The 26,038-nt window shown below is 54.0% G+C and overlaps 1 protein-coding gene across 2 annotated transcripts in view; it reads right to left on the bottom strand.

The window, feature by feature from the left end:
• The window catches only part of CACNA1B (calcium voltage-gated channel subunit alpha1 B), a 171,072-nt gene that overhangs the window by 23,078 nt on the left and 121,956 nt on the right, over positions 1–26,038 (bottom strand). For both annotated transcript variants that reach the window (XM_072960634.1, XM_072960635.1), the window contains exons 26-36: positions 25,642–25,802; positions 24,235–24,372; positions 23,288–23,489; positions 22,857–23,021; positions 22,501–22,611; positions 22,045–22,128; positions 14,522–14,527; positions 10,944–11,060; positions 10,597–10,662; positions 9,265–9,356; positions 6,808–6,952 (exon numbers count right to left, since the gene is read on the bottom strand). In XM_072960634.1, coding sequence (XP_072816735.1) covers positions 6,808–6,952; positions 9,265–9,356; positions 10,597–10,662; positions 10,944–11,060; positions 14,522–14,527; positions 22,045–22,128; positions 22,501–22,611; positions 22,857–23,021; positions 23,288–23,489; positions 24,235–24,372; positions 25,642–25,802 — 1,287 coding nt within the window. The remainder of the gene's footprint in view (positions 1–6,807; positions 6,953–9,264; positions 9,357–10,596; positions 10,663–10,943; positions 11,061–14,521; positions 14,528–22,044; positions 22,129–22,500; positions 22,612–22,856; positions 23,022–23,287; positions 23,490–24,234; positions 24,373–25,641; positions 25,803–26,038) is intronic.

Raw genomic sequence — 26,038 nt, 5'->3', positions numbered from 1 at the left:
CCATCCTAGTGAGTGCGAAATGGTACCTCAGTGTGGTTTTTATCTGCACTTCCTTAATAAACACAGAACATGAATGTTTTCCTGTGCTTCTTGGCCAGTTGTTTATCTTCTTTGGAAAAATGACTATTCTGATCCTCCGTCCATTTTTTACAGACTTGGCTGTGTTTCTGTTACTGAGTTGTAGGAATTCTTTATATATTTTGCGTATTAAGCCCTTATAAAAGTATTTTCTCTCATTCCTTATATTGCGTTTTCATTTTTTATAATGTCCTTTAACACACTAAAAGCTTTAAATTTTGAGTCGTCCAATTTTTCTATGTCTTCTTTTCTTGCTCATGATTTCAGAGTCAAATCTAAGAATCCTTTGCCAAATCTGAGGCGATGAAGATGGCCCCTCTTTCCTTCTAAAAGTTTTACAGTTTTAGTTCTCACATTTAGGTCTTTGACCGAGTTTGAGTTAATTTTTTTCACATGGAATGAGGTAAGGGTCCAGCCTTGTTTTTCTGCATTTGGAGGCCCAGTTAGCTCCTCACCATTCGCTAGACAAACCGTTCTTTCCACGTTGAGTGGTGCTGGCATCCTCATCAGAAATCAACTGGCCTGAGACGCTCGGGCTTGCTCAGTCCTATCCCACCAGCCCACACTTACCCCGCCCCACACTGCTGTCACCCCCCGCTTTACTGAGGCAAACTGGCAAATAAACGTGTAGGACACTTGAAGTGTACATCCACCCAGTTAACCAAACACCCGCCACCTCACACGCTTATCTTTCTGTGATGGAACACTTCAGGTCTGCCCTCACAGTAAGTCTCAATTACACGACACAGTGTTACCAGCTATATTCACCAGCTTTTACATTAGACTCAGACTTTGTTGATGCAGCTGGAACTCTGTACTCTTTTACCAACTTCTCCCTATTTTCTCACTCCTAGACTCTGGCGACAACTTTTCTACTCTGTTTCTAAGATTTTGACTTTTTAAAAAAGATTCCACATGTAAGCAGCACTACGCAGTATCTGTCTTTCTCCGTCTGGCTTGTTTCACTTGGCATAATGCCCTCAAGGTCCATCCATGTCTCACAGATTGTAGGATTTCCTTCTGCCTCATGGCTGAGTAAGATTCCAGTGCGTGTGAGTGTGTCACATCTTTCTTCCTTCACCTGGTGATGGACATGTAGGCTGTTTCCGTATCTTTGCTATTGTGAATAATGCTGCAATGCATATGGGAGCACAGATACTCTTTCAATGTCCTGTTTTCATTTCTTTTGGATGTATACCCAGAGGTGGAATTGCTGGGTCATATGGTGGTTGTATTTTTTAACTCCTGGAGGAACCTGCACAGTGTTTTCCACAGGGGCTGCACCAATTTACATTCCCACCAACAGTGAACAAGGGTTCCCTTTTCTCTCCATTTCTGCCAGTACTTGGTTTCTCTGGTCTTTTTGATGACAGCCATTCTAACGGTGTCCCGTGGTAGTGGACGGCGGCTTTAATCTGCACTTCGCTGAAGATTAGTGATGTTGAGAATCTTTTCACGTGTGTCTTCTTTGGGAAGATATCTACCAGCTCCATTGTTTTGATTACTGTAGCTTTAGAGTAAGTTTTGAAGTTGGGAAATGTGAGGGCTCTAGCTCTTTCTTTTTCAAGGCTGTGCTGCTTATTTGGGGCTCCTGGAGAGTCCACATGAACGTGAGGACTGGCTTTTCCGTTTCTGCAGTAGAGGCCGTTGGAATTTTGATGGTGATTTTTGCGTTTCACACGCAGATCACCTTGGGGGACTGCTGCCATCTCCGCAGTGCTCCCCGATCCCCTCGTTCAGCAACGCTCTGTAGTTCCTCGTGTACACGTCTTTCACCTCTACGGGTGTTTATTCCTAGGTAATTTACTATTTTGAATGCTTTTGGAAATTGAATTATTTTCTTAATTTTCTTTTCAGAGTTTTCATTGCTGATGTATAGAAACACAGCTGATTTTTGCGTGTTGATTTCATACCCTGGAACTTTGCTTAGTTCACTTAATAGATCTACTAGTTATTGTGTCTGTTCATGTGTCCTTTGGGATTTGCTATGTATACAGAATAATGTCACCTGCAAACAGAGACACTTTTACCCCTTCTTTTCCAATTTGGATGCCTTTTATTTCTTTTTCTTGCCCAGTTGCTCTGGGTAGGACTTCCATCACAATGTTGAAAAGAAGTGATTAAAGTGGGCATCTTTGTCTTATCCCTAATATTTGAGAGAAAGCTTGTAGTATTTCATCGAGTATGATGTTAGGTTTCTCATAAAAGCTCTTTACTGTGTTAAGACAGTTCCCTTCTACTCTGAGTTTACTAGTTTTTTTTTTTTAATCATGAAAGGGTGTTACATTTTGTCAAATGCTGTTTCTGAATCTATTGAGATTATTCCACGCTTTTATCCCTCATCACACTGATTGGTCTTCAGTTGTTGTTGTTCAGATGCTGAACCATCCTTTCCTCACCTTTCTGGGGAAAATCCCATTTGTTCATGGTGTATAATCCTTTTACTGTGTTGTTGGAATTAGTCTGTTGGTATCTAGTTCAAGACTTTTACAGGTATACATTCACAAGGAATGTGATCTGTGGTTTCCTCTTGTGGTATCTCTGCCTGGCTTTGGTATCAGAGCGATGCTGGCATAATAGACTGTGTCGGCACTTGTTCTCTCCTCTTCCATCTTTTGGAAGAGTTTGAGTAGAATTGAAGTTAGTTCTTTCTTTATTATCACTTTTATTGTGGTAAAGTATCTATGACAAAAATGCACCAATTTAACCATTTTAAAGAATATAGGTCAGTGGTATTCAGTATCAAGTTGTAAAATTATCACCACCATGTGTCTACAGGACTTTTTCACCTTCCCAGACTGAAATTCCATCCCTATTAAATATTAACTCCCCACTCCTCCTCATCCCCTGCAACCACCGTTCTACTTTCTGCCTCTATGAATTTGGCTACTCCAGGCACCGCGCGTGAATGGGATCATACAGCATTTTTCCTTCTGTGACTGGTGTATTTCACTTAGCACAATGTCCCCAAGGTTCGTTCATACTGCAGCATGTGTCAGAGCTGTCTTCCTTTGTAAGGCTCAGTAATACCCCCTTGCGTGTCCTTATCACACTTTTTCGTCCGGCCATCTGCTGGTGAACACTTGGTTGCTTTCACCTTTGGCGATTGTGAACAATGCTGTGGACGTATGTGACTATTTCTAACATTTATGTGAGTCCCTCCATTCAATTATTTTGGGTATATGCCCAGAAGTGAAATTACTGAATCATACTTTAATTCTATGTTTAATTTTTTGAGAAAACACTGCACTGTTTTCCATGGTGGCTACACCATTTTACATTTCCACATGCAGTGCACAAGGGTGTCAATTTCTCCACATCCTCGCCAACAGTCGTTATTTTGTTTCATTTATATTTGTTGTTTTTGTTTTTTAAAATAACAATACTAATGGGTATGAAGTAGTGTCTCATGAGTTTTGATAAGCATTTTCCTAATGATTAGTGATGTTGAGAATCTTATCTTTTCATTTGTACATTCTCTTCAGAGAATGTCTATTTAAGTACTTAGACAATTTTTATATGGTTGTCTCTCTGTTGTTGAGTTGTAAGAGTTCTTTACATATTGTGGATAGTAACTTCTTATCATATATATATGGCTTACAAAATTTTTCTCCCATTCCTTGTCTTGGGTTGCCTTTTCCTTTGGATAGTAGTGCCCTTTGATGCACCAAAATTTTAAATTTTGAGGAGTCCAATTATTCTTTTTTTTTTCTTTTCTTGTTCATGAGTATGGTGTCAAATATAAGAGTCCTTTGCAAAATTTGAGGTCATTAAGATTGGCCCTCTATGTTTTCCTCTAAGAGTTTTATAGTTAAAGCTCTTATATTTAGGACTTTGATCAATTCTGAGCTAAATTCTATATACAGTGTAAAGATCCAACTTCATTCTTTTGCATGAGTATATCCAGTTTCCAGTTTTCCCAGCACCATTTGTTGAAAACTCTATCTTTTCTTCATTAAATGGTTTTGGCAACCATGTCAGAAATCTTTGACCATGTATGTGAGGGTTTATTTCTGAACTCTATTCTGTTTCATCAGTTTATATGCTTACCTCTATGCCAGTACTATACTATTTTGATTACTGAAGTTTTGATATAAATTTTTTAAATCACAACGTGTGAGACCTCCTACCTTGTCCTCTTTCAATTTTTTCCCCTTTGGCTATTGTGGACCCTTGGGATCCCATGTGAATTTTGGAAGAAGAATTTTTTATTTCTGTAGAACAATAAAAAAAATACATTGGTTTTTATAAGTATTGCACTGAATCTGTAGTTTACTTTGGATACCTCTGACATCTTAACAAAATTAAATCTTCCAATCCATGGACATGGGATGTCTTTTCCTTTAATTATGCCTTTTTTTAACTTCTTTCAACAATGTTTTGTAATGTTTGGTGTTTAAGTCTTTCACTCGTTCAGTTAAGCTTATTCTCAAGTATTTAGTTCTTTTTTAATTTTTTGATGCTATTGTAAAAGGAATTGTTTTCTTAATTTCCTTTTCAGATTGTTTGCCTTAAATGTATAGAGTGCATCTGATTTTTGTGTGTTTATTCTGTGTCCTGTAACTTTGTCGAATTCATTTATTTGTTCTGACAGGTTATTTGTGGAATTTTTAAGGTTTCCTGCATATAAGATGATGTCATCCGCAAAAAAAAAAAAGAGAGAGAGAAACAATTGTACCTCCTCCCTCCTAACGTAGATGCCTTTTATTTCTTTCTCTTGACGAATTGCTTTGGCTAAGACTTCCAGGACCATATTGAACAGAAGTGGTGAAATCAGGTGAACTTGCCTTGTTCCTGATCTTAGAGGGAACCCTTTGGGTTTTCCTAATTGAGAGTGATGTTAGTCATGGGTTTTCACATGTAGCCTTTATTACGTTGAGGTGGTTTCCTTCTATTCCTAGTTTATTGAGCACTTTATCCATAAAGGAGGTTGAGTTTTTTCCAATGCTTTTTCTAAATCAATTGAGATGATTCCATGGTTTTCTTCTTTTTACTCTGTTAATTAATATGGTGTGTTACATTGATTTTCATATGTTGAACTATTCTTGCATTCCAGGACTAAATCCCACTTGGTCAGGCTGTATAATCCTTTCAACATGCTGTTAAATTTGGTTTGCTAGTATTTTGTAGATGATTTTTACATCAATATTCATAGAGGTACTGGTTTGCAGTTTTCTTTTCTAGTAGTGTCTTTGGTTTTGGTGTCAAGGTAATACTGGCCTCACAGAATGAGTCTGAAATTGTTCCTGCCTCTTCATTATTTTGGATGACGCACTTCTCTATCCACGGTGCCAGGCAGTGAGAAAAAGCACCAACTGTGCTGACTGGTCCTGCTTGAGAATTACGACTGTAAATCTGAAGTGTGTGCTCAGCACTGCCCACTGTGACAGGAGCTGTCTGCTCCTGCCGTGCTCGTGGCCTCTCATTATCTCTTGAACCTGCTCTGATCCCAACATGCCAAAGCAACTGTTCTTGCGAAGGTTACCATGGCCTCTACCCTTCCACGTCCACTTACTTGACTTCCCAGCCGCACTTCACATGGTTGATCCTCCCTCCACTTGACACGCGTTCTTCCCCTGGCCTCCCAGGAACTGTCCCCTCCTGGTTCCCTACCAGCCTCACTGCTCCTTCTCCACTCTGGGCCCCATACTCCTTTCTGCCTCTTAAATACCCTGGGTTGGGCTTCAGCCCTCTTCTCAACAACACTTTCCCTAGGCCACCACTCTTTGAAGTCCAGCACACACAGACCACCTGGGGAGCCTGTTAAAACGCAGACTCCTGGGTCCCTTTCCCAGAGATCCTGATTCAGTAAGTCCTGGGAGGGACCCAGGAATCTGCATGTCTAACAAGTGCTCGAGTGGTGCTTACACCCTGGGTTTCTGGACCACAGGTGTGCAGCAGGGGCCTAGAGGGCGTCATCCAGCCCATAGACACGCCAGACACTGATGACAAATCCACATCTCCAGCCCAGAGGTCCACCCCATGTCTCTCCCCATTCCTCCCCAACCCCATGCCTGCAGCCCCCTAGTCTTCCCATCTCGGGGGAAGAACCATGCACTCCATGACCCAGTAAGCCCCAAGACTCATCTTTCCCCTTTTTCTCTCCTGTCCATGTTCAATCATCAATCGGCTCTGTCTTTAAGATGCAGCCCAACTCCACACAGCTCCCTTCACACCCACCCTTCTCCAGGCTGCTCTCACCTTCTTGTCTCCCTGCCCACTCTGTAGCCTCTCCTGACCAGAAGCCAGAAGCCAGAGCAAGGTTTAAGATGTCAAGCAGATGATGTCACACCCGGCTCAAAGTCTCCCAGAGGCTTCTGCTGATGTGGAACACAATCCACACCCAGGACCCGGCCCCATACTCCTGACACCTCCCACCTAACCCCACGAGTCTCCCGTGGCATGTCCACCCCAAGCATACAGGCCGGAGCACTGCTTCTTTGTATCTTATGACCATGGGGCAAGTCCTTCTAGAAGCTGAGGGAATCCTGCCCCACAGAAACGTAAAGCTCCTTCCACGGAGGCACAGGCAGGGCCCGCGGGGGCTCACTACTGACTGGGTCCTTTCAGGTTAATGAGTCGTCAACTCTGGGGAAATGAGGGTCGTCGACACAGAGTCAGCAACATGACACGAAACAAAGTTGAGGCCCAGCAGGAGAGTGGGGGACCCAAGATGGTCTGAGATAGGCAGATGCCAGCGCTGGGAAGGGCACAGGGCCCAGGACTCACCAGAAAGGAGCAGAGGAAGATGAAGGAGACAAAGTAGAAGTAGGCAAAGTCACTCCCACACTCAGTGGCATTGGCGAGCTCATCGCAGGCCCGGTTGCTGAGACAGGACAGCATGATCTCGTGCCAGGCCTCCCCCGTGGCACTCCTGTGAAGAGGGCAGAGCTGTGAGGCCACGAAGGAAAGGGCAGCCTAGGACGGCCTGGGGAGGAACCAGGGAGCCCGGTCACTGAGGAGGGCCAGCTCGCTTCCCACCGGGAACCCACACGTGAGTGGGGTCTGGGAAACAGATGCCTCTCTGGCATTCGATTTTCAAACTGGTCATTCATTGGGAAAGCAGGAATTACTGAGAACAGCCCACTGCACCAGAGGTCGGCACCACGGTGAGCTCCCTCCAGGCCCTGGGACCTCCTCCCCGGCATGTGACACCCAGTCTTCCTCCATCCTGAAATGGTGACTCCACAGTCCTCTGCCCAGGCCACAGTCCAGGGAGTGGTCCTGCCCCCCTCTGTCTCACCACATCCTGCTCATCTGTTCCCCTGCCCTAAAAACAGCCAGACCCTCACCACTTCCCACCTCCTACCCGCCCTGGGTGAAGCAACAATCACTCCCCGAGTTGCTACAACAGCTTCCTACCAGAAAACACCCCCTGTCTCCCGCTCACTCATAGGTCCACTAACCACAGGTCAGAACCAAATCCTCACCCCCAAGCCCAGCAGGTCCACTAACCACAGGTCAGAATCGAATTCTCACCCCCTGCTCAGCAGGTCCACTAACCACCGGTCAGAACCAATCCTCACCCCCAGCCCAGCAGGTCCAGCAACCACAGGTCCGAACCAAATTCTCACCCCCAGCCCACAGGTCCACTAACCACAGGTCAGAACTGAATCCTCGCTCCCTGCCCAGCAGGTCCACTAACCATAGGTCAGAAGTGAATCCTTGCCCCCAGCTCACCCGCAGATCCACTAACCACAGGTCAGAACCTAATCCTCACTCCCCCAGCCCAGCAGCCCAGCAGGTCAGATCAATGACTCTGCTGTGTCTCGATCACATCAAGAACACCCCACCCTGAGCAGCCAGGACAGAGGACCCTACTGCGTGGACTTTTGCTCCTGGGCACTGGTCACTAGCACTGCAGCCTCTGGCCTGGGCCCCCACTTGGGCACCTGTGTGGTCATCCCTGGGAGGAGCTGGGCCCACGCCCCAGTGGCAGTGGCCAGGGGTAGGGCTTCTTGAGGGTGGCCTGTGCTGGGCCTGAATGGTGAGGAGGCTCACACGTGGCACAAAGGTTGGGAGGGAGGGAGACCTCTGAGACCAAGGGCGTAAAACGAAGACTGACTTGGCAGCCCCCTCAGACCTCCTGCGGCATGAGGCAGGATGGCAGTAAGTGAAGAAGCAAAATCAGTGTAATCGCTGAAGTCCAGAGAAACGACGCTGCCTGGGGAAAGCGTAAGCCTAATGACACTGCTCATCTGACGGGGGGCAGTCGGCACGCTCTCCCGGCAGCGCAGCGAAGCCGGCCTGGGTCGGAGCTCGCCCTGACACAGAGGAGAACTTTCACGCTCCCCCGGGCGCAGCTGCAAGGGCGGGCTCTGTTGGGTGCCCAGGAGCAGACCTGGCAGCAGCCAGACACGTTTACAGAAACGGCACGAAGCGAAGAAGCCTCAGGAAGGGGCCCACGGCCGGGTCTGCCATCAGGCCCCCTCACCATGAACCACTGAAGAAAGGGCTCTTCCCCCTTGCAGTGTCGTGGCAAGGGAGGGGGCTCTGGAGGCAGGGGGACGCATTCTACCCTCTCCCCTCCGCCCACAAGTTCGTTCTCAACTCAGGAGTGCCACGTTTAACAGCTGCTAACAGCTGCTGGGAGCCGTCCTGTGCACCTTTGCAGGCGGGCTTCTGGGCCCGAAACGAGTCTGTGGTCCTCGAGGCCCCGCCCTGGTGCCTAGTTTGGCTGCGCCCAGAAACTTAGGAACTGCAGCTCCCATGAGCAGCAGCGGCAGGTGGAGGCCCTCGGACCAGCAGTTCGGCCATTTGGGTTCCTTGGGTCAGAGCGGCCACACGCTCTGCGGATAACAGTTCTCTGCTGCCCCCTCCCTCACCCTCCCGACCCCTGAAATCACTCAGGTGCACAGAGGGAGGCTTGGGGCCGACACACCATGAAAGGCCCTGCTGGACACCTGTCCGCCCAGACCTCTCAGGCTGCAGCCTTGACCGGAGCAGAGACAAGGTGGTGGAGGCCGGCCTGGCCTGGGGCGCTCAGGCTGACCCTCTCAGAGGCTTCCCTTCAGTCTGTCCTGAGGCCCAGGAGCCCTAGGGAAGGAGGCGCAGAGAGAGAGGAGAAACTGGAAAGGCCACTGCAGGGAAGCCAGCAGGATCGGGGGCTGGAGGGGGCCCGGGGGGGTGCCCCCAACACGGAATGAGGAAGGAGCCGCTGACCCGGCCTCCCTCCCAGCGGCTCACCTGAACAGCAGCATCAGGGCCTGCAGAAACGTCCGGAAGTTGTTGTGCCGGTTGATGCTGGTGTCGTCATCCAGGGCGATGTTTCCAAACACCTGAAATGGACAAGGAGGCTGCAGCCTGACACGCTGTGTCCTCGGGAGCGTCCGTCTCCAGGCAGAAGGCGGTGTGTGTGCGGGTGAGGACGCACAAGAGACAGGATGCTGCCCTCAGCCGGAGAAGTTCCGACGAAGCCGCCACCACTGCTGCGGGGCTGGAGGGGTCTGAGTGTCTCCAGGGTGGAGGAGACTCTTGAAAGGCAAGCACACGAGTGTCCCACAGCTCCGCGTGTGCTGGCCGGCTGTGGGCCCGCCCTGGGGGCTGCCCGCACGACTAGCAAGGCTGGGACGGAGAGCTACGTCTGCGTGGGCTCTGCTGCGCGGGGGGGGGGGGCTCCTAATGCTCACTCTCTCATCAGTGCCCCCCAGGCAGTCACCGTCCTGGCGAAGTTCTGCTACATCGCCCGGAAGTTCCTTCTTACGTATCTGTGCAGATATCACAATAAGCTTCTTAATCATTTTAACTGATCTCTTTCAGGGTTAGAAATGCAAACGAGTCAGTAACGATACTTAACTTCCAGTCTGGGATCTGGCTGAAAATTTACGAATTATGACATCACCACCAAGAACAAAGACCAGTGACACGTTTTATGCACCAAAGCAGGAAAAACTACGTAACTGTGTTAAACAGCGACAGCTCAGCAAACTCTAAGCAAGGGGACTTTTCAATCCCTAAAAACAGAGCTTAAAAGTTCAGTCCTCAGCAAACTTTAAGGCACTGTTTCCTCCCACCCCCTCCCCCACTGGAGAGAGACCAGAGCTTTACACCTGGTGTCTCGTAAGTGTTCTCCCGAATAGCTGACAGGGTTCTTCGGCAAAATAAAAATAATCTAAGCTACGCAAGCTGAATCTGACCAGTACTGTGCTCTGGTACAATCCTGCTGAATCTTTTTCTCCAGAGGTACAGAATCTCCTGCAAAGGATTCAGAATCGCTGCCGGACTAGGAATCACTTGCTGCTGCCCGGCAGGCCACTGGGCACCAGGCAGACGTGCTCAAACGCTCTGCCACTGTGGGGCCAGTACTCACTCACACACGCCTCCCGGCCGCCGGACATAGCCCAACGGAGTCCACTGAGGGCACAGCAGCGCGTTCGCCCACGGGGCCCTGGTGCCTCAGTGTCCTCGTCCACACGACAGTCCCTCCAGGCACTGAGGCCATAAAGTGCTTCAGACAGCGCGTGGCTCATGGAAACGTCCGAGAGGCCGACCTGCCTGCGGCCACGAGAGCACACCCACCTGCATGCCAATGATGGCGTAGATGAAGAACAGCATGGCAATGAGCAGGCACACATAGGGCAGGGCCTGCGGAGACACGAGGGTGCAGCTCCAGGGGGGGCCGCCACGCTGTGCCCCAGAGCAGGCGGCAGCCGGGCCCTGGGGCCGCACAGACCTCTGCTGACTGAAGATCCAACCGCACGACCACCATGCCCCCCACACCAGGCGACCGTTCTCAGTTCCTTCACACACAAGCCACGTCATAAAACCCACCCCGGGCTTTCGTGAGCATGAAGAGGCTCGACGGTCCCAGTGGGGCATGTGTACCCGCCCCCACCCCGGAGGAGCGCAGGCCAGGCTGGCCTCACCTTGAAGGACTGGACGAAGGTCCACAGCAGGATGCGGATGGTGTAGCCCTGCCGGAGCAGCTTGATGAGCCGGGCGGCACGGAACAGGCGGAGGAAGCTGAGGTTGATGAAGTTGTTCTGCAGGGAAGAAAGGCTGCGCTCTGGCCTTTGGAACCCGCCTCCCGCAGGCCCAGGGCAGCTGCTCCCCACCCACCTAACCCCAGTCACGGTGGCCTCAGAGGAAGCGGGAAGGAGAGAGACTGAAACGGAAGGTCACGGCCTCGCAGTGTAAGCAGCAGTCAGCCACCAGGAAACCTGCCAAGAGTGAAGCTTGTCACTGCAAACCACTTCTCATGCAGCAAACCAGAGGAAGTCCCTCCACAGGGAGGGACAGAGAAAGGTTCCATGAAGCCGCTCCCTGCTGCCCGGAGGAGCCAGGAGACGCCCCGTGGCTGGGCTTCCAACACTGACCGCCTCTTGCAGGACACGGCCAAGCAGCCCAGGTGCCAGGCAGGGCTGCCTCTCCATCGAGGCCTCTGAAGGGCCCTGCCTCAGGCCTGGTGGCCATGCCCTTCTCTCCCATGAGGCCAGCAAAGCCCCTGCCTGGGACCCAGCAGAGGGCAGACACTTCCTCTGGAGAGCTGCAGGGGCCTGGAGACTGGTCACCGCAGGAGCTGCAGGTGTCGCTGGTCCTGCTGCTCACCCCAGGGAAGCCACCTCTGCAATCCACAACTGGTCTCTGCTCCAGAGAACCCAAGCCACCTAGCACTGCTCCCTCACCCAAAGGGTCCGAAATCAAGCACGAAGTAAACCGACAACGTCTGGACTCCGCAGACGACCTGGGAGCACCTGAGTTACCGGCACTCCCCTTTCTGGGGGCACGGCCCTGGACAGCGTTCGCAAGGAGACGGGGGTGCTTGGGGGCCCGGGTGGCTTGCTGCCCTGTCTGCTTAGAGACCAGGTGCTCACACACAGCCTGAGAGCAGATTCCTGCCACTTCGCCACTATAAAAATATGCAAGCAGCTCAGGCTAGACACATCGTGTTGCCAGACTCAGTGGTCAAGTTCCGAGGAAAGAGAGCACAGGTGTTGAATGAGACAGCGACAGCGGGAGCGCGTGCAGGAGGCACGGGGCCTGCGCGGAGCCGCGCGCCCTCCGTCCAGGGCTGCCTGTCTGGTCCTGGCAGGGACGAGACGTTCAGTTGGAGGGATGGGTCTTGTTCCTTCCTCCAGGGACAGTGGCCTCAACCCACTCCTTGTCTGCCTCGTCTCAGGGGCTGGCACCTTTGGTTCCCCCCAGCGACTCTGGACTGTCTCTGCTGGTGAGGGACTTCGAGCTACACCGAGGGGTGGCTCACAGGTTTCGAAGCACAGGGCAAGGGGATGGCTGGCAGGCACAAGGAGGGACAACTGTGGTCCAGATCACTGAGAAGGCAGCAGTGGATCCCAGGTGTGACCCTGGAGGGTGCACTCATTTCCCTGCAGCCCCTCATCCGCTTGTGCTGGGGAAGGAGAATCTCTGAGGTGGACAGGACGGAGGAGACAGGTCCACACGGGCTCTGGGGGCCCTCGGGTGAGCCAGCCGCCTCAGGAGGACGAGCTCGGGGACAGAAGGGGGACTCTGTCTACAGGGCCAGGATGTCCTCCACACCAGACAGCAAAGCTCAGCTCTAAGGGAGGGGCTGCCAAGCGCCTCACCTCCCCAGGGGTCTCCACACTGAAACCACCTGCGCAGGTGGGTCTGAGGGGCTGGGACCCACAGCGGTCTGCGCAGACAGTTGGCACAGACCAGAGTATTTCCTGAAGATGCTGGGGGCAAGTACAGGCTTCTGGGCAAGAAAGAAGGGGCGGACGCCAGACCAGGCAGGAGGAGGCGCCGTTCATCCACATCCCGGCTCGTGCGAGCGCAGGACACACTCGGCCTCAGGCCCATCTGTGGAGATGGTTCTCTCTCGGGAGGGGAGGGCGGGGTGCCAGCAGACAGACAGCCCTGGAGAGCCATGAGGATGGACGGTGACCACAGCCACGGGCGCTCCAGGCAGAGTGTGACGGGCTGAGCCCCTGGGGCTGCACCCAGGGCGGGGGCTGCCAGCACCACCACACCGACGGCATGCGGGACGGAGGGGCAGCAGGCACACGGCAGCCTCCCACGGCGGTGCACGGTCACCTCTGGCCTCAGCCAGTCCTGGGAGATGGACACGCCTGCCATGTCCCCCCAGAGTCCATGGTTTCTGTCGCACCCAGGAGCAGCTTCACCCGCCGCCAAGCCAAGCCCTTCCTTACTGCACCCCCCAGTCAGGGAAGGTCAGCTCTGCACCCCTCGACACGGCAGCTGAAGCACCTCGAGGGGACACTGGTCCCCAGGTCCACTGAGAGTCAGCTTCCTCCCCCACAGGACAGAGACATTCAGACATCACACCCAGGTAGTGAGGAACACTGGGGAAAGGAATTTAAAGGTTCCCTAAGCACTGTGAAACACCAGCCCACAGGGTGATCAACTGACCCCAGAACAAGACCCGCGTCTCCTGCATCCAAGAGCATCGCTGCCTCTGGTCAGAGTCGCAGCACTTGGGGCCTCCCCTCAGGCTGCGCACACGCGTGCAGGGAGGTCCGGCAGTGCGTTGGACAGCTGCTCTCCCACTCAGGGGACTGACCACTGAGGGGCAGGGAGGGCGGGTGCCCCAGGTGCCCCGCATGCCGGGCAGGGATGTGCCGTGAGGGCGGGGAGGGGCGCAGAAGGGGGAGGACAGGACGGGCTGAGCACAGGTCGGGTGGCGTGAGCAGGAGCCTGTGCAGACAGAGGGTGCCACCTGGTATTTCTGCAGCAGAAAATGGCTTTTTCTCAAAACTCAGGCTTTTCTGCCCTGATTGTGAAGCCCTGTGTCACAGACACTCACTTCCTGCAGCATGGGTTTCAAGTGTTTGCTCCTTTACGTGGACTCCCAGTCACGGCCTCCGGTAGCCGGCTCCCGGTGGCCTACTCTCCCCTCAGACATCCCTGAGGGCCTGGAAGGGAGCCCTGTCCACACCACCTGCTCAGTCCACACCAGCTCGCCGACTGGGGGCTCGCGTGCATCCATGCTGTCTCCTGGGGCAGAGCCCCTCCTTCTACTCAGTCAGGCCAATGTCCCCAGGCCAGGGCCCCTAGCCAGACCCCACAGAAGGGTCCGTCCAGGAAGGCCGCCGGGCAGAGGCGAGCCCTCTTTGTCCGTGGGTGATGGAGACAAGCAGGAGGCCGGGGATGGTGCGACAGAAGCCAGGGACATCACAGGGATCAGGTCCAAATTCACGTCCCACAAAGCCTCCCCAGTTCTGAGCCGGTCCCGGCAGAAAGTTTTTGCCCAGACGCTCACCAGCCTCTCACTCGATCCCCTTCCTCCTCTCCTGGCCCCAGGCCAGTTCCTGCGATCAAATGGTCCCTGGCAGACCTCAGAAGCCCCTGCTGGACCCGGGAGCTGGGAGGGCGCATGAAAGGCCAGAGGGACAGGTGCAGCCGGGCTCCGAGCACGGGGTGGGGCGGGGCGACAGGAAACAGAAAGGAGAGGAGCAGGGCCAGCAAAGCAGGAGCTTCAAGAACTGTTTAAAGTCATGAAACCAACCGTTTCCTGCATGTGATGTTTTCATGGATGGGTGTTTGTGTGTTATTTACAGATTGCGATGTTTGCGCAGGAGGGCACAACATACAGACGGAGACATGGTTTTCGCATTGTATGTTGGTTGGGTGGCGTGAGTCAGCAGGCAGGTTAAGGTGAGTCACGAACAGAAACAGGAAACAAAAGAGAAAATGAGTCATCAGCACAAGCAAACACTCTATCTCTGAAAATGTCACTGAAGACTTTTAGGATTTTGGTAAACTTTCTTATTTTGCTTAAAATGCATCAAATCAAAAAATGTTTTGAAGTCTGTAGATTATGCAGACAGGGGCATCGTTTGCATTCCTGTTTGTAATGCAAATCCAAAGATGACTCACAGACACTTATTTTTTTTATTTCCAGGCAAAGAAATCAATGTCAGTTTTACACTTGCTTGGAGTGCATTCTCTGTGTGACCCTGGTTAAGACTATTGATCTATGTTGATTTTTAAATTGGGGGTGGGAACTGACACTCATATTTTTGCCTAAGGAAAAAACAGTGCATCCACAAAGTAACATATGAAGCGACTACAAATGGAAAAAGGAAAAAGACACCAAAAGCCACAGGATGGCTTCCTTTCATCTTTTCTCCTCCAGGCAGAGCAGGTGCAGACCCACCTCTGGAAGCTCCAGTGGCCGGAGAAGCTGAGCCGTCAGACCAGGCTGTTCTCAGCCCTCCCGCCAGCCCCGCCAGGCATCCAGGCCTGTGACGGCGGCCGCCCTCGGGGGCTTGCTGGGACTGAGGTCTCAAACATTCTCAAGCGGCCCTGCCTCGAGTGTCCAGCAGCTGAGAGACAGATGCTGGGTGATGGCCACCTGCCTCTCTGTGGGGAGGTGCCCTCAGAAGCGGCACATTTGACACTGTCTGGGTGCCCTGCCTGCCCCCCCCCACCGGGGGCGCCCTCTCAGAGGCACCTCCCTCTGCCCCCAGCTCCATCCTTGCAGTTGGGACCCCAGGGCTCGGATCCCTTTATCAGGAGAACAGAGATTCCTGCACCCAAGGAGGGGCTTCTGTCAGAAACCACGGCGGTCGAACTCCTGGGTGAGGAGCCCACAGCGAAGGGGCAGCACCTGGGCCAGCAGCCAGTGGAATAAACGGCCTTGGTTTTTTTGTTAAAATGGCAGCTTCCAGCTTTTTGCCTGCAGTATTCAGATCATTAGCATTTCAAAACCATGAAACATCTCATGTAAACAAAAGAATATGTACATGTATATGTATATTTTAAAGTCATAAAATACCCACATATTCATCATCCAGCTTAAAAATCAGAACGTCACCATCCCTTTGGAAGCCCTTCTGGTCTCTTCTCAGCTGCAGTAACTACCCTTAACTCTCATTAATAACTGCTTTTCTTTACTGTTTTATCTCAGATTCTTAAAATGCATCCTACTTGCCTGTCTGTGGCCTCTGTGACGAATCACACTGCCCTGACAGAGAGCAAGCCCTGACCCGGAGGCGCCCTGCTGACAAGGACGCTCGTCGCCGTCAGTGAGCCATCCTGCCGCCGCAGACCCTGGTGTACACCGTCTCCAGGCCCGCCTGCCCGACACGCTCCGGTACGCGCACCCGGGTGTGTGCAGGGCACGTGTGCCCCTCTTTCAAACCCCTCAGCAGGGTCCACACCCTCACCCACTGGCGGCATCACCACAACGCTCGTATTGCAAACTGCAGGGTGTGAAACGACATCTCACGGTCCTTTCACTTGGCGTTTCTTTGATTACAGACAAGGTCGAGCATCCTTCCCTGCGGCCACTTGTGTTTTCTATTCTGTGAAATGCTCAGCCGTCCCTTCTGCTACGTTAGAGCCCTGCACACCCTGCACACGACCTCCGCTGGGGTCTGGAAAGCCCACCCTCCAGCCTCGCCCACGTCACTCAGTGTCGGTCCTCGAGCTCTTCTCCCTGCCGATCTCATCCAGTCTCACGGATCCGAGACTGTCCTACACACACGAGACTCCCCGTCTTACATCACTGGCCAGGAGGGACAACAGACTCAGTGTGACACGTGAAGCACAGCCTGACCGTCCTCGGCAAGCCTGTTCCTCATGCTTCTTTCAGTCAAGGACAGTCCGCTCCCCCAAGTGCTCAGAGGGAAGTCTGATGTCACTCTTGCCTCATCTTTCACGCCCTCATCTGACCACCTGCAGCTCTACCGTAAAATGACTTCCAGACGTGACAGTGTCCTCCTCCCTGTCCCCTGCCCCAGGCTCCCAGCTCCGCTGTCTGGCCCCGCGCAGGAACCTCGGCACATGCACACCCTCAAAGGCCAACACCACTCATGCCTGTTCCTGAGAACTTCCCCAGGCCAGAACACAAGGCCCAGGGCCCAACATCAATAAAGGGTGATCCGCTTAGAAAATGACCCTCGGTGCCCCTTCCCCAGCAGCTAGTGAAAACAACCCGGCCACCCGGCCCGTCACAGGATGAGGATGGCAGGGGACAGCCTGCCTTCCCTGCTCCCCTGCCCTCTGGGGTCGCCTCCCAGATGAACGACCTGCACTGAGTTCTCCTCTCAGGGCGTTTCCGGGCGCCCCAGGGCATCTGGGCGCCTCTGCCTGTGCCCTGCACTGTGCTCTCAACAAAGCCACCTAGGGTACGGCCCTAAAGCCAGAGTGTATCACCCCTCTCCACAAAAGCCTCACTCAAAAGAAGAGCCGAGTTCACTCTGACTGCGAGGCCTCGCCTGTGCAGCCACGGCCCCCCACACCTTCCAGTACCCCTGCAGGGCCGCGCAGCCCCGGGGCCTCTGCACGTGACCCTCTACCTGCCCTGGACTCTCCATCCCAGAGGCACCTTGTCTGAACACACAGTCCAAGATCTCAGCGTCTCAGACGCCCCTCTTCTGCATGGCCTTCTCCCTGGGCCAGTCCCTGACATCACTACAATGAAGCGCCTTTGTCTTAGCACTGAGAACAGTGGAAGGCACTGCACAAATACCTTCAAATGTATGAGCAGAGGGCTGCCATCAAACACCTTCTCCCTGTTCAAGGACTGGCCTTTCTCCGTTGCATAAACAGAAACTCTGGATCTTACATGATTCTTTCTCAGTGTGGTTGGTGCTTTGTATATATTTTGCCTAACAAACCAGTCCCCACAGATAATCTTAAAACCTCCTGCATTTTATTCCAAGAGTTTTAAAGTTTTGTCTCTTACATGTAAGACTTTTCATCGTTTGCAGTATTTCTGTGAATGCTGTGAACCGAGATCCAATCTCTGCTCTTCCCTATACTGACAACGAGCTACGCCCCCCACGGCACGGTCACACGGCACGTTTCCATAAACAGGCGAGTCTGATTCCAGGCTCCTGACGCTCGCCCTTGACTTCTCCAGCTGCTCCTGTCCCTCAACTGTCGCAGCCTTCCAGGGGGTCTGCTCGCTGGCTGGAGCGGCCTCCCTCCCACACCAGCCCCGGAACCTGACTATTAAACATCTTGGCTATTTGGCAGCCTTTCCTCTTTCCTATAAATTTTAGAAGCAGCTTGTCAAATTCCAAAGCAAAGAGCCAAACAAGCAAAAACAAAACCAAAATCATTGGTATTTTTATTGAAATTGCATCGAATCTACAGATCAGTTGGGGGGGAATGTCATCTCTAAGACATGGACACTGCTTATTAATTAACATTGTACATAACTCCATCTACTCAAGTCTTCTTTAATATCTTTCAATATTAATAGTTTGCCACATAAAGATCTTGCACACATATTTTGCTAGGTGTACTGTCAGGACTGCTGCTGCTGCTGTTGTAATGAAATGCAGCAAACTTACTCGAGTATCTTGTACTTCACAAACTCGTGAAACACTTCAATCAGTTTCACACTAATCTAGATTTCATCCATAGATACTGATGTTATCTTTGAATAATGACAGTCTTACCTACTCCTTTTCTGGCCCTTACATGTTTTATTTATTTTTCTTGTCTTATTCATTCAGCAAGTATTCACCGAATACCCACAAAGTGTCAGGCACTATTCTAAGCACTGGAATATGGCAGCGAAGAAAACAGACAACAGCCTCTGTCCTCCTGGAACTGGCACGTGATTCACTGAACTGTTGAAATACTGTTCATGTTCACAGAAGTAGTGGTTACAGACGTCACTGTCCTTTTCTATTTTAAAGGGAATTCTTCCCAAATTTCACCACTACAGATAATGTTTGCACAGGGCTTTTTCGTAAATGCTCTTCATCAAGTGAATAAATCCTAGACTGCTAATCATTTTTATCGTGAATAAAACCCGAATGTCATCAAAGGTCTTTTCTGCACCTGTGACAGGATACATCAATAGTGTCCTTCGACCCGCTCACGTAAGTTACAGTGACAGACCTTCTGTTGTAGAATCTTGCTTTCCTGGCATAAACCTCGTTGTACTTCTTTCCTGTACACTGTTGGATTTGGTTTGCTTACATGTTGTTTGGAATTTTGCATCTAAATTAATGAGTGAGTGTGGATTATGACCTTCCTTTCTTACACTCTTACTTTTTAAAAACCTTTGGTGTCAAGATTGTACTAATCTTACATAAACAAACAGGAAATGTTCACTCTTCTTCTATCCTCTAGAAGAACATGTCTGGGATCGAAAGGACCTTTCCCCATGTTTTAGGCAGAAACCTAACATACAAGACTGTTAGGACCCAGTGGTGTGAACCATGCCAGAACATGGACCCCCAGGTAAAGAACAAGTCAGTGACTGCACCTCACACCTCCTCCTCTCGTGGTCCCGTGGGTTCTGGAGACAGCACGCACCACTGAAGAAAGACTGCTGTGACCCACCTGTCAGGTGACACAAAGCTGCTGGCTCTAAAGAAGAAGGCTCTCGAGCAGATCCACGCTACAGTGTCAGCAGCCCTGCCACGTGCACCATGAGCCCAACAGACCCCACAGCACTGGGAGTCCCTGTGGTACCCGAGTACCCCCTGGAGCCCTGGAGGCCCCGCAGAGAAGTCAGTGCAGCCACCTGGATTCACGTTATCTGCAGAAGACGGGAGAAGGGGCCACTCCTGGTTGCTGGGTCCTGCAGACTGTCTGACCGAGAGACATCTGTGTCTGCGATACCAGAGCTGGTCCTCGTGAGCGCTGTGCTGCAGGCCCACCAGCAATCGGTGTGCAAGGGAGGTGCTACATCAGGGCCACACCTAAGCGAGTCCAGAGGGCACGCGCACGACAGGTGGCCCAGGCCCATGCCTCTCCGCTCTGTTGCACTGTCTCTCCCTCAGCTCAACCACCCCCACACATCATGGGCTGCTTCCCAAAACTAGGAGGAAAAACTCTAACCTGGTTATGGAGGGGCTGGCTCAACAGACAGGCGCAGGATCGGCCTGCAAGGCAGCGGTGAGGCAGAGCTCTGGGTGGTGCTCACGCACCACAGCGCAGGTGTGGGTGTGTGAGTCAGAAGAGAGTGCCTGCAGCAAGCATGGCCAGCCCTCTGGAGGGACAGGTCTGGGGAAGAGCCACCCAGACGGCCCAGGGAATGCAGGCGTGTAGGCCTCTGCGTCACGTTAATGTCCACCAGGGCATCCACAGCTGCAGGGGCACTAAAACCAGGAGGCCCGGGATGTCAACGAGCCTCTGCCCTCACCAGCCTGCGCTCACACGGTCGGTCCACAAAGTCAGTGACTGTGACGGCCAGGATGAAGGCTGAGCCCGGCCGACGGCTGGGCTCCTTCTTAGCAAGGCTGCCCCAGCCCGGCCACTGCTGGACACCAGCCCACTCTGAGCAGAGGCCACTTCTATGAGGACCACTTGGCGGTAAGTTGCCTACGTGGGAACTTTTCACCTGAAATGGCAGTGCCGTCACCAATGGGCGTGAGTTTGCCTCTGCTGTTGCACTGGTATCACAGATCCACCCACGTGGGACTCGACGTGACGGCAGCTCAGAGCAAGCGGACGAGTGCAAAGGAGCCGGTGACAGGACCCACACCACTCGGGGATCACCCTGACAAAATGCTGACAGCCTCTCACAGACAAAGATAAAACGCTGGCTCAGCAAGGGACCTCGTGGGCTTGGGCTGGCGTCCTGCAAGAGGACTGCGGGTACCCGACCTGCAAAGGCCTGGGTCCAGGAGACCAAAGCTGAAGGCAGAGGTGCCCTCTCACCACGACTCCAGGGGCCCCATGTGGACTCTGTGCTCATCACCCCCACAAATTTCAGACAGGCGAACCTCTGGTCCTGGCTCAAAGGAGTGGGGAAGGCCTCCACTATGGAAATCGAAGGCCATGGTGGCCGTGTCCCTCTGGCTTCCTCAGCACCCCTGGGCTGGCCCGGGTGCTGGATGAGGCCCTGCAGGGGGAAGTCTGTCGGAGTCGGGGGTCACAGGGCCTTTCTAGATGTTCCCAGGACCAGTCCGAACAGGACCTGGACCACAAGCAGCACAGGGTGTGGCCACACAGCAGGAGGGGCTAGGTCACCTCATGGCCATAGGTGGGGGCGCAGGGGCAGAGCAGGACGGCGTGGCGCACGTCACCACCTCGGCAGCAGGTGCTCTCACCACCCTGCCTCCAAGATCGCGACCAGCGTCGCCCTACAGACGAGCGAAGTGACCCACTGAGGTAAGGGCAGAGCCGAGCAGAGCCGAGGCCACGAACACACACCCTGCACCCCGAGTGACCCGTGCCGACGGCACCACCGTCCCTAATCCCCAGCAGTGCACCTCCCTGCACGCAGGGCGCACCCAGGGGCCCTCAGCCCAGGACCGATGGGCACAGAGGTGACAGCTCCAAGGCGTAGCCCACCCCGTGTCCGGAGCCGCTGGGGACAGACCACTGCCCCCGACGCCTGGCTGGAGTCACAGCCACACCCCAAGCCTCCCCCTGCAGGTTGTGCCTTGGAACACGTCCTGAGAAATAACTTGTACAAGGACCTACCTCAGTGCTGCTTCTAGAGAATCCAGCCTGAGACAAGTGAGTGTGGATCTGCCATTAAATTCTAATGCAGTGCGCTGTGCCAACACGCCTGTGACTCACGCTCTCTGAGACCTGCTGAGACAAGCTCATGCTCCAGGACTCAGTCAGGTCTCAGATGCAATCCACACACTTCGACAAGAACGGGCATCTCCAACGGGTGAGCACACACACACACACAATATACATGTGCGTGTGTATGTTTGTGTAAAACAAACCTCACACTTTCACATACTCTGAACTCTTGCTGGTTTGAGTGTGTATGTTTCCAGTGCCCGCTGTTAGACATGCACACGTCGGACACAGACACGCTTAAAAGCGCCTCGTCTTCCTGGCCAGTCGTTACCAAGGAGCTCCCAGGTGGTTCTCAGGCCCCCAGTCTGGAAGACCTTTGGGAACCAATTTTTTATCCAACAAAAAAGCATTTGCTGGGGCAGCACCCAACCCTAACTCCACCTCTAGGGAGGAGCTCCCATCTGACCCATCGGGGGCCCGGGAGCTCCCGCACGAGGAGAAGCTGATGCGGGCAGGGCCTGGAGACGCGAGGGCGCGCTCTCTGGAAGGGAACCACTGGGGACAAGAAACGCTACTTACCGCAATCTCTGTTACTAAAATATCAGTAATACTTCCCAACACAGTGACAAAGTCAAAGACATTCCAGGCATCTCTGAAATAGTTCTAGAGAGAAAGGAGGGCAGTTAGTGCTGGTGGCGGACGAGGGCTCTGCCAGGCAGGGGGTGCGGAAGGTGGGCCCTAACCACGAAGGGGCGAGGGGACAGACCGGCCACCCCAGTGGGAGAGCACAGGGCCGCTGCAGACAGCTCAGCCAGGCACGCAGCAGCTCAGGGCCCAGGCGGGGGCAGAACTGGGAGTGGACTCAGCCCCACCTGCCGCCAGGACTGGGGTGAGGGGGGTGCGTGGGACCCAGAGCAACCCCTTCCCCAGGGCCCCGGCAGGGTCCCGTGTGCTCTGCGGGCTCAGGGACTCTCCAGCTCCAGACTGCCCCCGCAAGGTCCCCCAACAGAGGCCCGGAGTGGGCGGAGGGCGTACCAGCACCCCAAAGGCGACGATCTTCAGGGCGCACTCCATGGAGAACATGGACGTGAACACCACGTTCAGGCACTTCAGCATCAGCTCGTACTCGTAGGGCGCGTCGTAGAACTGCCGGGGGAAGGGGGGCCGTCAGCCACAGGCTGGGCTGCCTGAGCCACCTACTCCACCCTCCACCCCACGGGGACCATGACGGCCTCCTGTCAGCTCAGCGGGCAGCCCGCTGCTCTGCCCGCAGCCCACCTGGGCTCCCTCCACAGGCGTCCACACTGACAGCCCACGAGCAGCACCCGCACAGGCCGTCGGGTGCAGACCCTCCCCCGCTGGCACCCGCAGCCTGCGTGCTAGGCCCGCACCTTCATCATCAGCACCACCGTGTTGAGGGCGATCATGGCCATGATGAAGTATTCAAAGGGCGGCGAGACCACGAACGTCCACGTCTTGTACTGGAAAGACTGCTTGTTCTGAGGCATGTACCGTGTCAGGGGTTTGGCGCTGATGGCAAAGTCGATGCAAGCCCTCTGCATGGGGGGAAGGAGCACCAAGGGCTCAGACACAGCGGCGGCCCCCGCACACCACCCGGCCCCTCGGCCACACAGAGCCCGACAAGAGGAGGCCTCTCCCGGGCCTCCCCACAGCCACACACAGTCCCTCCTGCCCGCGTGCAGGCGGCAGCAGCAGTCAAAGCCCACCCACTAACGAGTGACTCCCCGCAGAAGGGCCCGTGGCCCTGCCCACGCTGCCTCCAGGGGAGCTCACATGCAGGCGGAGCAGGAGGGCCACCCACCTCGTTCTTCTCCAGGCTGCACTCAGACATCACCTTGTCCCCCTGCTCCTGGAAGGTGATGATGATCAAGGCCACAAAGATGTTGACAAAGAAGAAGGGGAAGACCACGAAATAGACCACGTAGAAGATGGACAGCTCCATGCGGTACCCGGGGCTCGGGCCCTGCTCCTCGTAGGTGGCATCCACCGAGTGCTTCAGCACCCTGGGCCGAGAGCAAACGCCAAGCGTCAGGGGAGCCCGTGAGGACACAGTCCTGGGAGAGTCAAGAGCTGCATCACGAGTGAGGCTTCTCCACAGCGCAGCCCAGGGACGGCACTGCCGTGAGGTGGGCCCCAGCCCGCTCCCCAGGACTACCGTGTCTGCTGGAGGCACGCTGCCTTCCCACAGGGCTTGTACTCAGGGCTGGGAGGGGACCTCCAAGGGGAGGCCTCCGGGTGCCAAGGTCTGGGCCTCAGGAGGACAGGAGGAAGAGGCGTCCTGCCCTGCCCTGCTCACTCCCTCCTCACGCCAGGTCCCTGTACACACCCAGCCCCATCTGTCTTCTGAAAGCCCCAGGCTCAGCAGGGCCCCCGCCAGAGTGCCGATCCTACCTTCCGAGGGGTGGTCCTCCGAGCCCCAGAGGAAGCTCGCTGCCACCCAGTGTGGCACTGAACACACACGTCCCTCGGGCTCCCCTAACAGAAGCCAGCGGGCTGGTGAAGAGCCCCACCTTCCCTCTGGCCTCCAGCCACTGGAAGCGGGCTCCCAGGAGCCGCTGCTGTGCTCCCGGCTGAGTCTCCTCCTCCTCCTCCCTGGCCGCCCACGCCGGGAGGGCAGGGCCGCGCCTCACCTGACAGCACAAGAGCCCAGGGCTGCCTGCTCCGTGGTGCCCGTAGCATGAGCCTCCCTGTCCCGGCCGCCCCTCTGCTCCAGCCTGACGCGCCACGAGGAGCCAGACGGACACTCACATGGGCCAGCCTTCCCCCGTGGACACCGTGAACAGAGTCAGCAGGGCCCAGAGCACATTGTCGTAGTGGAAGTCGTATTTCTTCCACTGCCGGGGCTGAGCTTCCACTTCGTCCTTCTCGTAGTCCAGATACTGGCCCCTGTGGACGGGACACAGAGGAGGTCAGAGGTTAAGGACAACGGATGCAAGCAAACACACGTGTCTACGGCCCGCTGGCCTCTGAGAAGGGCTGTCCGTTCAGTGGAGAAGGAACAGTCTCTTCAACAGACGGTGCCGAAACCACTGGGTCTCCACCTGCAGAAAACACGAGCGTGGACCCCACCTCACTCCACACGTGCCGATTAACTCACGGTGGATCAAAGACCTACACTGAGAGTAAGTTACAGCTAACAGGCTCTTAGAAGAAACCACAGGGGCCTCAGATTTGGGAATGGGGTCTTAGATACGACACCAAAATCATAAGCAAACAAAAGAGATGAACTGGACTTGAGCAAAATAAAAAGTTTTCAGGCTACAAAGGACATCGTCAACACAGAGAAGGGGACAACACACTGAAAATCGTCTATTTGGCCAGGAACTCGTACCAGGAATATATAAGCAACTATTTCAGTCAGTTATTTAAAAAGACAATTAACCCAATCAAAACATGGGTGAAAGACTTGAATAGACATTTCTGCAAAGAAGACAGACAAATGGCTAATATGCACATGAAAAGGCAGCTGACATCATGAGTCACCAGGGAAATGCAAATCAAACCACAGTGAGATACCATTTATACCGACCAGGATGGCTGTAATTAAATTTTCGAAAGGAAAATGCAAGTGTTGGCAAGAATGCGGAGAAATCAGAACCCTCAGAACTGCTGGGGGAAATATAAAACGGTTCGGCCACTTTGGAAAACAGTCTAGCAGTTTCCGAAACTGTTAAACAGATTCGGCGTACAACACAGCAGTTTCCTTTCTAGGTACCTTCTCGAGAGAAATGAAGACTCCTACCCACCGGAAGAATCCACAGCAGCAGTGATCGTGACACCCAAAGTGTGGGAACAACCAACAGGCAGACGGATAAATAAAGCACGGTCTAACCACAGAAACAGTCCCATCTGACCCCCAGCAGGAATGAAGCACTGCAACGGCCACAGCAGGATGAACCACGAGAACGCCACGCTGAGTGATGTGAGGCAGACAGAAGCCACACACTGTGACTCTGTGCGCACGGAACGTCCAGAGCAGCGTCCACGCCGGCTCCCCCTCGCCCGAGCCCCTCTCCAGCCCCTCCAACGGCTCTGGTGCGGGGCAAGGCTCACAGCCACGGGGAAGCGGTTCCAGCCGGGTGGCCCCTGGCCCCGGCCAAGCCTGGACCACCCACGAGCCCCCTGAGGAGGGCACAGAGCCCCGCCCCACGGTACCTGCAGTCCCGTTCCAGCTCCTTGGACTCGTCCGTGCAGTAGAAGAACTTCCCCTTGAAGAGCTGCACTGCGATGACAGCGAAGATGAACATGAAGAGCATGTAGACGATGAGGATGTTGAGGACGTTCCTCAGGGAGTTCACCACGCAGTCGAACACCGCCTGGGGGCGAGGGGGCCGTGAGCGCTCGGGCCTTGCCCACAGGAAGGATCTGCACCGCGGCCCAGCGGCCCTGGTGTGGGAAGCCACCTGCCACCACGGACCCTCTCAGGAGGCCATCCTAGGCCAGGTGGAGTGGGCAGGTGGACTAGACGCAGAGGAGAACCCGATGCTGCGGGTCTGGGTCAGGACGAGGGGCCGACACGGAGGGAGAGGGCAGGTCGGGGCTGCCCCTCGGT

Source organism: Vicugna pacos, chromosome 4 (genome assembly GCF_048564905.1).
Source record: "Vicugna pacos chromosome 4, VicPac4, whole genome shotgun sequence".
NCBI classification, from domain to species: domain Eukaryota; kingdom Metazoa; phylum Chordata; class Mammalia; order Artiodactyla; family Camelidae; genus Vicugna; species Vicugna pacos.
The sequence above is the reverse complement of the archived record's forward strand: the minus strand, read 5'-3'. Positions and strand labels throughout refer to the sequence as shown.